General features: G+C 40.8%; 1 protein-coding gene across 1 annotated transcript in view; it reads left to right on the top strand.

Moving 5' to 3' along the window:
• epas1b (endothelial PAS domain protein 1b) overlaps positions 1-13,924 on the top strand; it is a 160,640-nt gene that overhangs the window by 124,944 nt on the left and 21,772 nt on the right. The window contains exons 7-8 of the mRNA XM_078557169.1: positions 4,842-4,948; positions 12,536-12,683. Coding sequence (XP_078413295.1) covers positions 4,842-4,948; positions 12,536-12,683 — 255 coding nt within the window. The remainder of the gene's footprint in view (positions 1-4,841; positions 4,949-12,535; positions 12,684-13,924) is intronic.

The raw sequence follows: 13,924 nt of genomic DNA, 5'->3' as shown, positions 1-13,924 counted from the left end.
AGTGGATGAATATGATATGGGGAATGTTCTTCCATGGCAGCAGTAAGCATTGGGAATGGATCTGTCTTTACAAAGGAAGAACCGAGGTGAGAGAGGAGGTAACTGGTACACTAGAAGGACTTACAATTGAGAGGAAGGAGGTTTTGGAAAGTCTATATTTACTTAAAATAGATAAGGTACCAAGACTGGATGAGATGCATCCAAGGATACTGAGGAAGTAAGAGTGAAAATTGCAGAGGCACTGGTGATAATCTTCCAGTCTTCCTTAGACACAGGGAAGGTGCCAGAGGACTAAAGAACTGTGAATGTTATACCCTTGTTCAAAAAAGGATGCAAGGATAAAGCTGGCTACTACAGACCAGTCAGTTTGACCTCAGTGGTAGGAAACTTCTGGAAACTATAGTACGAGATAAAATCAATAATCACTTAGACAAGTGCAGGATAATTAAGGAAAGCCAGCATGGATCCTTCAAAGGAAAGTCATGTTTAACTAACTTGCTGGAGTTTTTTTGAGGAGGTAACAGAGAAGGTTGATAAAGGAAGCACTGTTGATGTGGTGTATATGGATTTTCAAAAGGTATTTGATGCAGTGCCACACAACAGACTTGTGAGCAAAATTCTAGGTCATGGAATAAAAGGGAAAGTCAGCACTTGGTTAAGAAATTGGCTGAGTAACAGGAAACAGAGAGTGGTGATAAATTGTTGCTTTTCACATTGGAGGAAGGTTTGTAGTGGAGTTCCCCAGGGGTCAGTGTTGGGACCCTTGCTCTTTCTAATATATATTAATGACCTAAACTGTGGTGTGCAGGGCATGATTTCAAAATTTGCAGGTGATACGATGATTGGAAATGTTGTCAACCATGATGGAATAGTCTTGAACTTCAAAAGGACATAGCCATGTTGGTGGATTGGGCACACAAGTGGCAGATAAAGTTCAATGCAGAGAAGTGTGAGGTAATTCGTATTGGCAGGAAAGATATGGTGAGACAGTATAAAATAAAGGGAGAGACTCTAAAGGAGGTGCAGGAACAGAGGGACCTTGGTGTATACGTACATAGGTCTTTGAAGATGGCAGAGCATGTCGAGAGAGCAGTTAATAAAGCATATAGTATCTTAGGCTTTATTAAAAGGGCATTGAGTACAAGAGTAAGGTCATGTTGAACTTGTATAAGACACTAGTTAGGCTTCATCTGGAGTACTGCATCCAGTTCTGGGTGCCATACTTGAGGAAGGAAGTAAAGGCATTGGAGAGAGTACAGAGGAGATTCAAAAGAATGATTCCTGGGATGAAGAACTGAAGCTACGAGGATAGATTGGAGAGGTTGGGACTGTTTTCCTTGGAGAAAAGAAGGCTGAGAGGAGACTTGATGGAGGTATTCAAGATCCTGATGGGTATGAATAGGGTAACTAGTGAGAAACTGTTCTCACTCAAGAGAATATCTAGAACTAGAAGGCACAGATTCAAAATAATTGGCAAAAGGAGTAAATGTGATGTGAGGAAAAGATTTTTCACCCAGAAGGTGGTTGGAGTCTGGAACAAACTTCCTGAACGGGTGGTGGAGGCAGGTTCGATCGAGGTCTTCAAAAGGGAATTGGATTGTTACCTGAAAAGAGAGAATGTGCAACATTATGGAGATAAGGCAGGGGAATGGGACTAGGTAGAATGCTCTTTCAGAGAGCCAGTGCAGACTCGATGGGCCGAATGGCCTCCTGCACTGTAAAGATACTGTGATTTTCAGGCAGGTATCCAGTATGATCACAGGGCTCCCTAACCATTATGGCACACCACGCACTACTCCTGTGGACTGAGCACATGCTATATTGGAGTCAGCAGTGCCTTTTTCCACCCGCAAAGAGCAAAGTGAGTATATGCTGGCCTCGGACCCAGGCTCAAATCCACCACTGAGAAAAGTGTAAAACTTTTTGCTGTGGATGTGTGATCAAGGCATAAGACTGTTCATTTTTAAGCTCTAAATCAAAAATCTTGTTCACAGACATCATATGGTGAATTGTGTGGGGTATGAAAACATATCGAACTGAAGCAGTCTGGTAACTCTTTTGATCTTCAGGCACATCTTTGGGAAGTGTTGCACTGCATCTAACCACAGTGAATTTGGATGGGAGATCAAATGGTATCATCTTCAGTTCAGCATAGCATACATTCAACAATATTTTGGATAGAACAAAAGCCTTGTATGTACAAAGGACACAGCCAGTAGACAGCTGCGGTACTGGAACAAAAGCAAATTTGCAATCTTTGAAATTTGCAGGTTACGAACAGTGACATAATAAGCTTGCCAATCTGAGATTCATACAATTTAATACCCTGAATGAACTGAAGAGTAATAGAGCTTGTTTAATCAGCAGATTCAAGCTACACAGATCCTCTCCACAATAACAATAATTGTCTTTTACTGACATCTTCCTTAAATCTATTGGTACCCCGACCACTGTTGAAACCTCACAGTTAAGAGTCATAGTCATAGAGGTCTACAGCACAGAAAAAGGCCCTTTGGCCCATCGAGTCTGCACCGGTCAAACAAGTACCTAACTATTCTAATCCCATTTTCCAGCACTAGGCCCATAGCCTTGTATGCCATGGCATCGCAAGTGCACATCCAAATACTTCTTAAATGTTATGAGGGTTTCTGCCTCTGCCACCCTTTCAGGCAGTGAGTTCCAGATTCCTGCCACCCTCTGGGTTAAAAAGTTCTTCCTCACATCCCCTCTAAACCTCTTGCCCCTTATCTTAAATCTATGCCCCTTGGTTATTGATCCCTCCACTAAGGGGAAAAGTTCCTTCCTGTCTACCCTATCTATGCCCCTCATAATTTTATACGCCTCAATCATGTACCCCCTCAATCTCCTCTGCTCCAGGGAAAATTACCCCAATCTATCCAATCTCTCCTCATAACTAAAACTCTCCAGCTCAGGCAACATCCTGGTAAATCTCCTCTGCACTCTCTCTAGTGAAATCACATCCTTCCTATAATGCGGATTCCAGAACTGCACGCAATACTCTAGCTGTGGCCTAACCAGCGCTTTATACACTTCCATCATAACCTCCCTGCTCTTATATTCTATGCCTTGGCTAATAAAGGCAAGTATCCCATATGCCTTCTTAACCACCTTATCTACCTGCCCTGCTACCTTAAGGGACCAGTGGGCATGCACACCAAGGTCCCTCTGATCCTCGGTCTTCCCAGGGTCCTACCATTCATCGTATATTCCCGTGCCTTGTTTGTCCTGCCCAAGTGCATCACCTCACACTTATCTGGATTAAATTCCATTTGCCACTGATCTGCCCATCTGACCAGCCTGTCTATATCCTCCTGTAATTTAAGGCTATCCTCCTCACTATTTACCACCCCACCAATTCTCGTGTCATCCGCGAACTTACTGATCAACCCTCCTACAGCTATACACAGGGTTATTAAAAATGTATTGTTTCAAACAACAGGTTCCTTAGAAGGGAGATTATTGTTGAACCAATCATTTGCCACTGTTAATTTTTCTGAGTAGGACACCTCAAGCTTGACTTTCAATTGTCCACGGGGGCGAGAATGGGTGCGGGCACACTTTGAAAATAGGGCTGTCTGATGTTGTGGGGTTGGGGGGCGGTTGGTGAGAGGGGGAGCTGGTAACCTGTTTGCCTATTATTAACTGCCCGTTAAGCTCCTTGAGAAGCTTGTTAACGGGCTGGGGAGGGACAGAAGGTGATTTTCAAATCTCAGATCGGCAAGCCCGAACAGTCTGGTGCACATTAGTTTGTGGCTGTTGGATGCAATGTGGGGAACCATTAAGTAATGACTTTTCCTGAGGAAAAGTTTTGTCAGTAAGAGTTATTGCCTCAGGTCGGATGCACTACCTTTTCATTGGCTGTTCTCTGCACTGTGAGGCTGCTGGTCCTCTGAAGTCCTGCCTCCCCTATTCTGCAAGGCAGCAGCAGGGTCATTCATGGCTGCCATCTGCCTTTGAGGATTATGCTCAGCAGTGTCAGTGCCCGCCTCCTGGCAGTGCTGAGTGCCACCAATTGGGCATTGAGCTCGCCAGCCCAATTAAGACACCTGCATTTGGAGAGTGATGCAGGGTTGGGACCCAGAAGTTATCTGGGTGTCAGGTTTCTGACACTGGATTGAAAATCAAAATCTTCAATAGGGGTGGTGGAGCTCACCAAGTGCCTCTAAAAACCTTTGTACCCAGCTCTGTTCTGAACTTTGCTCCCAAATATTGGCAGACTTAGTTTCCATTCCAGAGGCTGATGTCATCTTCCAGTGCGAAATAATGAAAATATTTTGTTTCATAGTCAACAGGTTTCAGCCAATCATAAATAGAAATTTTAATCTAAGTTTATGATTAATAAACATCAGGTAGATCTTATGACTTGGAAGCATACAGTATATGATTCATGCCTTGTTGTCTTGAACTTTTTCTGCCCAGCTATTTAGCACAAAATCACGTGTTATGGATTGGCTTGCAGTTTCCAAGCATAGTACATGCTAATAGTTAATTCTTCAGCCTCTTAATTCTGTTTATTCTTTCCCGCCTTCCCAGGTACTAATAATTCTCTGCATCGACTTAAAGAACACAACTAAGTTCAAAGCTGCATCTTCTTTGAAAATTATTGTACATTTTGTTCATTGGGAATATTCCTTCCTCCATTAAAATGGGTACACTGTACAGTTTTTTAAAGCCTCCCTCTCCCTTTATGTTACCTTTAAAATTCCCTTCAAATATTTAATTATGCTTCACTGCATTTTACAAAATATATAGCAGGTTCTTTTGGGGCTCAAGGGAATCTTTATGTACAAACTGTGATGGCTTAACATTTGTTTTACCAGAATTGCAGCACTGATGGGATATTGTCCAGAAGAACTGCTCGGACGTTCGGTTTATGAATTTTATCATGCACTGGATTCAGATCACATGATTAAAAGTCACCAAAATTGTAAGTGGTCCAATCAAAGGACTTGTAGCTTAATGTGGTAAGCACTACGTAGGAAGTTAATTAATTACGGGACCATTTTAAAAACACAACATTAAAAGGCTGTGTTATAATTTTCATGTCATCAGATCTTGATTCAAGTTATTGTGTGGATTCTTTTGAGGCCCTCCCCCACCCCTGCCAGTAGTATGTTTATGAAACATTCTGGTGATACATTAGTATTAGTACCTTAGTACTTTTAATTATTTATGGAAGCAGCTTCCATTATTGCAGCAACTTTCATTCTTCTACATAAGATACATAATTTTTGTAAAGAGCCCAATGGAATTCCCAACACTACCAAGATAAAAACATTTATGAAACAATTAATAATAAATATTATAAGTGCATCATTGAAAAACTAATAAATTAATGAAGTCTTCTTGATAATATGAAGGACATTAAAAATTTAATGAAACATGTCCCCTCATGTGACTGTGTCATGTGAGATGGGACATGTTTTCATTTTCAAAATAAAGTTTTCATTTAATGTGTATTAGCTTTAGGAAACATCATCCCGCTCGTGAATGAGGTTTCCTAAAAAATGTAAAGGCCGCTTGGCCTTTTCGCCTGCCCGCCAACCGTAAAACAACCTGATTGAAATGGTCCAACTTAACACCCTATGGAAAGACACAATGTGAATGCCCATTAAGAGCTGTTATTTTAACTATGGAACGGAAAGTGGGGAAAGGTGTAAAATGGGTGGCCAACCCACTGCTGCCTGTATCCTTCCTGATGGGAACAGTTCAAATTGACCCTATAGATTTAGTTTATAAGATTTCCCGTTACAATACTGTACATTTAGAAAAAAAAAATCCATAAATAATGGAATTGTTATATTTATTAAAAGTACAGTTGAACCTTTAAATAGTTTTTTATAGCAAAAATAAAGGAATGGTAGAAGCAAAAGTATCCTATAGATCCTTCAAAAGATACCAATCTTACATACCACTGCTAAAGCAATTAAAATGCAGATACATTCCTGATAGTTCAAAAACCAAGTTGCCAAATTATGGATTCATGTGAATTTCCCAGAATTTCAGTGGTGTTTTTTCTGATGCAGCTATGGGAAAGTACCCAGTAAAGCCTGGATGTTTTCCCTTAGCTGAAAGGAAGATTGAAGATCTATCAGCAGACATCTTTCATACAATTTCTATAAGTCAGCAACTTGCTGAAAGCAGCTATCATAAAGGACACCCACAGTATGCCATCTCATATCAACCACACGGATATGCAGGGACTACGATATTAGTGAACCAAAAGGTTCAGGCTGATGGGTCTGAATTCATAATTACTCAGGATAAGCCCATTCATTCCATCAAGTCCATCCCCGTTCTCTGTAGAGCAATCCAGTCAGTCAGCCCTTTTATTCCCATAACCCTGCAAGTTTAGTTCCCTCAAGTGTCCATTATACTCCATTCAATTACACTACAAGGCACTTCAAGAAATAAAAAATGATTTGTGAAGCACAGAAAGTCACTTTGTTAGAAAAAAGTGAACATTGGGCAGGTTCCAAGAGACTGGGAGTAGGCACATGAATTCATCCTATTGAAGAATGGTGAAAAAGCCATAGGTGGCAACTACAGGCCTCAGTAATTGGGAGAATAATGGAATCAAATAATCAGAAAAAATTAAAGAATATGCATTGTTAATAACTAAATAAATGACAACCGACATGGTTTTAAAAAGAGTAGGTGGTGCCCTTTTTGAGGAGATAATATGGCAAATTGAATGGTGGGGGGAGGAAGAAAGAAGCAGTATGAAGTATTGCGCCTGGAATTCCAATAGATTTTCAACAATATGCCTCATGAGAAACTCCTTTACTAAGCAAGGTCACTGCTTACCAAGGATAAAACCAAGGCACAGAGTAACAACTGGTTAAAAGGAAGGATGCAGAAGATGGGGGGGGGAGATGGGTCACGTTAAGGGGAAATATTGAGGGGGTGGTGCAGTGGGGAGACTATGCGATTTGTATTGTAATCCCTCCTTTTTCTAGTGCACGTAAATGAATAAAAATCACAGTATCATGATAGTTAAATGTGCAAATGTGCAAAGCAATGAATTCATGTGCCTCAATGAACCATATACTGAAAGGAGGCAGCCAAGATGTTATTAAGAAAGCTCAATGAGGTTTGTGCCTGGGTTATTCAGTGGCAAAAGAAGTTTTACTGCGTAAACATTGTGAGGTGGTAATAAAGAAAATTGAGTGCTGAATGAAGGCAAAGATTTGAAGGAATAAGGGAGCAGGGTGAATGTGATTAGAACTATTGCTCCACTTGACTAAATTAATAATTTAAAACTGGATAAACCAATTAATAAAGGAAGTCTTGTGCCACGTTGAGTAGTGTCCTTCCCTCTGAAGCAGAAGCTCTGGGTTTGAGTCCCACTCTAGCACTTGATTTTTTAGAACAGTAGGGTTTCCCATCCCTCCTCCAAAATGAGTTGGAGAGCTCATTGCTGCTGATATTGGCTGCCTTCCCAGAAGGAAAAAATAGTAAAAACTGGGAAATAAGAATATTGGTCTGAACTGGTCTTGTATACCTTAAAATGGAATACCAGTAAAACTGGTAAATAAGAGTACTGGTCCGAACTGTTTTTTCCTTCTGGGCTGCAACCAAGGATTGTTAAATAGGTGGAGGCAGGACTTCCACCAATCAATTGAGACGAACTCCCATCTTTGAGAGCTACTGGCCAATCTGATTGGCCAGCAGCTCTCTAGTCCCAGCAATGCCAAGAGGACTGGGAATGCAAGCAGTCCCCAGCGTCTAAGTCCCGGAGTCCAGGACCGGGTTAGTTTGGGGTTCTCAGGGCAGGAAAGGGAAGTGAGGCCTGGGGAGGTGTGGTGGTGGGCAGAGGGGAGTGTTGGCGGAGAGGCTGGGCGTGGGGGAGGAAGCACCCGATGTTGAAAGGAGGCCTTTGATGGAGGCACATTCACCCCACCACCTACCTTTCCTTCCCAAGACCTGAGCCCAAGGGTCTGGATAAACAGGGCATTTTTGAGTTGGCAGACTGTTACTATTGAGGTTCTGCAGTGATCAATGCTGGGTCCTCTTCCACAGGGTTAGGAAAATTCTGCCCAACATGTCTGCAAAGGGATATAGATAGGTGTGTAAGAGGGAAAGAAAGTGGCAAATGGAGTATAGTATGAGGAAATGTGAGGTTATTCACTTTGATAGGAAGAATAGAAAACCAATGCTGGGAAGCTATTAAATGCTGCAGCTCAGAAAGATTTGCGTGTTCTTGTACATGAAACATAGGAAGTTAACATGCGGGTACAGTAAGCAATTAGGAAAGCAAATAGTATATTGGCTTTTATTGCAAGGGGACTGGAGTACAAGAGTAAGGAAGTCTTTCTGCAACTGTGCATAGCTTTGGTAAGGCCACACCTGGAATACCGCATACAGTTTTGGTTCCTGACCTAAATAAGAGATATTTGCCTTGGAGGCGGTGCAACAAAGGTTCACTAGATTGATACCAGGGATGAGATGGTTGTCCTTTGAGGAGGAACTGAGTAGAATGGGCCTGTACTCTAGAGATTAGAAGAATGAGAAGTGATCTTACTGAAAAGTATAAGATTCCGAGGGGGCTTGACAGAATAAGTGCTGAGTGGCTGTTTCCCCTGGCTGTAGAGTCTAGAACTGTGGAAATAGTCTGAGAAAAAGGGGTGACCATTTAGGATTGAAATGAAGAAATATTTCTTCACTCAAAGGGTGTGGAACTTTTTGAATTCTTTAACATAGAGGACTGTGGATGCTTAGTTGTTGAGCCTATTCAAATTAAGATTAATAGATTCTTGGACTCTAAGGGGATCAAGAGAGATGGGGATCAGACAGAAAAGAGGATTTGAGTTTGAACGTCAGCTCAGATCTTACTGAATGGTGGAGCAGGCTTGGGTGGGGTGAGGGGTTGTGGTGGTTGCATAGCCCATTCTTGCTCCTATTTCTTATGTTCCTACATGGGGGATAAATACAGACATGGACTGGAATACTTACATGCCATAACTTCTATATATGATTTGGATGCCAGGTTTTTTGCCAAATCTCCATTAATCATACAGAAGCTGTAGATTGTCCTGATCAGGCTTTACAGCTAATGCTGGATATAATTCTGATTACTACTGGAGGCAGTGTAGAAGACAACAGCAAGGCTGATCTTTTCTGTGACAGCAAAGAGCTATAACGAACAACCGGGGACCCACCAGCCTTTAAGGTACATCTTACAGGGGTCTTCACAAAGATTGCTCAATAGGATAGAGAAAGCAGTCCTGAAACAACGGACAGGATTTTCCAGATGGTGGAGTTTCCCAGCCCGCCTGGGAAAAGGTCAGTGGGGAACGCATCCTCACTGATGTCGGCAGCCCTGCAACCATTTAACACTTCGTTAATTGCCTGGATACGGGACGGCAACCCCTTACTCAGTAGGAAGTCCCAACTCAGAGAGCTGCCGGCCAACCTGATTGGCTGAGTCCAGTCAGCGCTACCGGTGGCAGTGGCTACTGTTGAAACTACAGGTAGACTCTGGATTCTAAATACTGGGAGCCCGGGACAAAGGTAAATGCAGGGGTCTCGTGGCAGGAACAGCTGGGAAAAGGAGGACTGACCCTGGGGGAGGGAGGGGCGATGGGCCCCATCGGGAAAGGGCGCCAGTGATGGAAGTGCCCACCTTCTTTCTGACTCAAGGCCCAAGCAGGCTAACCATTAATTGGCCATTTAATGGCCTTAATTGGGACAAGGGTGGGCATGCCGTCCACCTCCTGTAAAATTTCTGACAGGCCGGGGTGGGCGGGTCAGTGGTGGGAAGGCCACCTGCAAAATTTTAAGAGCCCCCCTGCCTGAAAACCTGCCAGTGGGGGCCATAAAATTCTGCCTAATGTTTTCAGATATGTTTGGGCATTGGGACAAGACAGCATAAGTTTAGTGTTGTGAAGGGCGAATTTAGTATAGATCTCAGGAATCTCAGCTTATATTTGTTGCCAGAAAAGATGTCTTTAAGAAGATTATATTAATGAAACATTTGTCTTCAGTTTTCATCAACATTGATTGTCTGCAGACATTTATAAGATATCTTAGGTTATTAAGGTGTAGTTTATCAGGAAATTCTTCTTTATGATTTCTAGTTAAGTCTATGGAAATGTAGTATGGAAGTTTTCTTACACCTTTAACCTAAACTGTTCAGTTGATTAATAATGTTGGCAACTGAAATACCCAATTAGTGAATTGCAAATTTACAGATCTGATCAATGTACAATCAGCGAGTCACTTGAAACCATCTTATGCAAAGTTATGCGGCGGAATTTTCCAAGCCTGCTGGCGGCGGGCATGATAGGCGGCATGAGCAGACAATATGGTGCGATCGGTTTCACGATGGCGGAAAGGCAGGTCGTGATCATCTGTTCAGCCCACTGACGCCGGGCTGCATTTCCCGCCATCGGTCATCGGGAATACATCAGCATATCATTATTAGGCCAGCCCGCCAGGCTCTTGCACCAACCCCCCCCCGCCCCCCTCCCGCCCCGCTGGATCATCCATCCATGTCGGTAGGGACTCACAACGTTTTACCTACCCACTACTGCACTTAGTGCAAGTTTGGAAAAATACCGCCCATAGTATTATTCTTTTATAGCCACTTCTTTGACGGCAGAATGGCCCGATTTTCCGTCTCCAACTTCCTTAACAGGAACCATTCTTTTGGCGAAAAAGACACTATTGAAGAACTAGCTCGATGTAGATGCAAAAATGGGAAATCAATAAGGTGGCATTCTGGGACAGAGAGAAGAAATGGGCTTAAAGGTTTTCTTCATCTGAACTTACCTTGCAAAGAGGGATAGCAGATTTTTGGTTTCAGCACTCTCAAGTTTCCTGTTGTGTAGCTGTATTCCCATAACCAACAGCAAATGTTACCTTAAAAAAACATATTTAGGAATTTATTCATACCACTGGAAATGTCCAGACTGAACTGGACAACACCCTTCAAGATATAATACTCCTAGCTTCCAAATGGAGATATCCTCAAGCTCTACTGTTAGAAATTTTGAGTTGGTGCTTAGAAAATGCACATTAGTATAGTTGAAATTGTGAATATATACATCCCATTATATTACTTAACTCCAACAATCATTTGCCGTCACCTGGTAATATAATGGCTATAATTAGAATAATTTAAAAAATTGTAGGAACAGCCTCATGGATTCAGGAGTGATCTACAAAAGGTTCAGGCATTTGAATCCTGATTTTAACCGTCCCAATTGGGCTTTGACAGTTTCCAGCATGTTCAGAACATGGCTCACTGGAGGAAGGAGGAAAAAATTTCAGGGTCAAACCTAGCTCAGGATCACACCTCCTGTTTCCTAGTCAATGTTATTGGCAAAGGCAAAGAGGAATTCATTGATCTAAATTCCAGGTCTTATTGGATGAATAATAATGATTGAGGGATGGGGTTATAGTACAAAGTACGTGAAGAGAGAAATGAGAAAACAGCAATTAAGTGAAATTATATAAATTAATGTGGAATGACTTTTAAACCCTATTTAGTGGGTATAATTCATCCTTGAGGCTTTAATTCAGTTAACTGTCTCCATTAATGACCCATGTTCTTCAACCAACTCCAAATGAATGTAATCTCAAACCTTCTGTTTCTTTTAACTCTACACTTGCCCCTTTGATACCTCATTTAATTTCTCATCTTACAAAGCTTTTATCCTCAATGGTGGGAAATCTTTGAAGTTTCAGTGGTGGCAAAATAAAAAATTCTAATCTATTAAAATGACAATTTCTGTTTATTCTGTATCCTTTGTGTCTAATGTAAGGTGTCCCTAATCAACTGTTTTGTAGATCAGTAGAAGGCAAACAGAGTGATCAGCAGTGTAGTTTAGCTTCCACATGGCAGTACTTATGTTAAAAACTGGCCTATCAGATTGGCAGGTATCCTTCTGGTGACATTGTGTGCTGTTTAAAACAAGATTACAGCAATAACAAGGCCTTCTGGAAAAACAAGTAACTGGAGCATGGCACACATTGAGATTTTATTGATTGCAACCAATGTAATTATCCTTTCAAAACACAATGATAACTACCAGATTAAGGCAGCCTACCAAAACACATATTGGATCAAAGTACAGTTTAGATTACAAAGTAACAGGTTCATAAGTCAGATCACAAAAATAATGCTGTGTTAAGTACAGGGTAAACAGAGGAAACATCGGCAATAAATGCTGAATGTAATTTTTCTAGTCTTTTCATCTTTTAAGTGTTTTTAAAATGTTTAAGAAGTTGGAATATATATTTTAATAATATTTATAAATGTAACAACACGGTGAAGTATAGACATTTCTATTCAGAGCACAAACAATAAAATAGGATACAATGTTTCTTGGGTACAGTATATAGTATTGTCAATGTTATATAATCAAAGATTATATTATAATATGAAGCATGGGTGATGAAGTGCAATATATGGTTTGTATATAACAACCATCAGTACTTTTTGCTAGGTAGTAAAAAAATAGTTATTAACTGGAGTGAGGGTCTTTGTTTTGTCTTTTTGTTTTAAAAGTGTGCACAAAAGGTCAAGCAGTTACTGGCCAGTATCGGATGCTCGCAAAACGTGGTGGATATGTGTGGGTTGAGACCCAAGGGACGGTCATCTACAACAGCCGTAACTCTCAACCACAGTGCATTGTCTGCATCAACTATGTACTGAGGTATGCCTGCATTATTACATAATTGATTTCAGAGCCAGGAAACTAAGCACAGGCTTTCTGCCTTGAAATGATCCTATTTTGAAATCTATGAGTCTTCTATTGTTCTCGAGATGTGGTGAATCAAGACATTGGTGAATTTGCTATCTACTGCACAGCCCTAGTTTCTTGAGAAGGTGTGCTTGGGCCTTCTGCAGTCCTGGTGGTAAAATACACTTCTGCATATGGAATTTACAAAGATTCTTGAAGGAAGGACAGCAAGCAATTTACTCAAAAATGTCAGGAGACATAACAGGAACATAGCCCAGCTATTTTTGCATTAAAAACAACCAAAATGTTTAAAAATTAGAAATACAGAATGGCTCCTGGTTGCACCTGCATATGACTAGAGTTTGAATCTATCAAGAGTGCTGAAAATCATATTATTGTCCACAGTTATTGAATACAGACGTGGTGCTAATATTTAAAAGTTACTATGCTCCAGTACCATCGAAGGGGTTTCATTACACATTAGAAGAAACATGATTTAATCAGAGAAAATAATTCTGTTAGGTAGATTTGGATTTCAGTGTACGTAAGAGACGAAAAGAAACCTGAGGTCATTGGATGTGTAAAAGCAAACATTTTTGTAGAAATGGTAACGAGGGTATTTTATTTGTATACATCCCTGCTGAATCAACTATTTAGTGATTATGTTAAGGATAGGAAGAAAAATACTGAGAGATGAGCAAGTCTCTTGATTGAATACTTATTGTAAATCATTTTGTCAATCCCAAATAATAAACAGGAACTTTTTAACGGCAAGTCCCTGTCCACCTTTATTAAGATGACAATGTACAATGTAAATGGAATGATCAATCATCTCTAAAGCTTAGACAAATGGGTTACAAGACAGATTGAACATCAAAAATCTCAAAGCAACAGTGGAACATCAGTCATTGTCTTCTTGCGTGATCATTTTGTATCAAGAAGCACACTGATGGATGTTGCCAGCACCAAAACTGATTGAAAACAAAACAAAATTCTTCACATAAATTTATAATAGTTGTTACTCACCTGTAATTAAAATACAGAGCAGGGAAGGAAGTCGAATAAATGCAACCAAGGTGTTCAATGAACAACCACTTATTTTGTATTGAGAGCCTTAGAGATCAGACTTTATTGCAATTGCTTGTTTACCTTGTTTACCATGTATACTAAGAATAGAGGTTTTTTCACTTCAACTGCCTTTACTTTTACCAATA

The sequence above is a fragment of the Cetorhinus maximus genome, chromosome 14 (assembly GCF_964194155.1).
Source record: "Cetorhinus maximus chromosome 14, sCetMax3.hap1.1, whole genome shotgun sequence".
NCBI classification, from domain to species: domain Eukaryota; kingdom Metazoa; phylum Chordata; class Chondrichthyes; order Lamniformes; family Cetorhinidae; genus Cetorhinus; species Cetorhinus maximus.
This window is presented reverse-complemented; position numbering and strand designations above follow the sequence as displayed.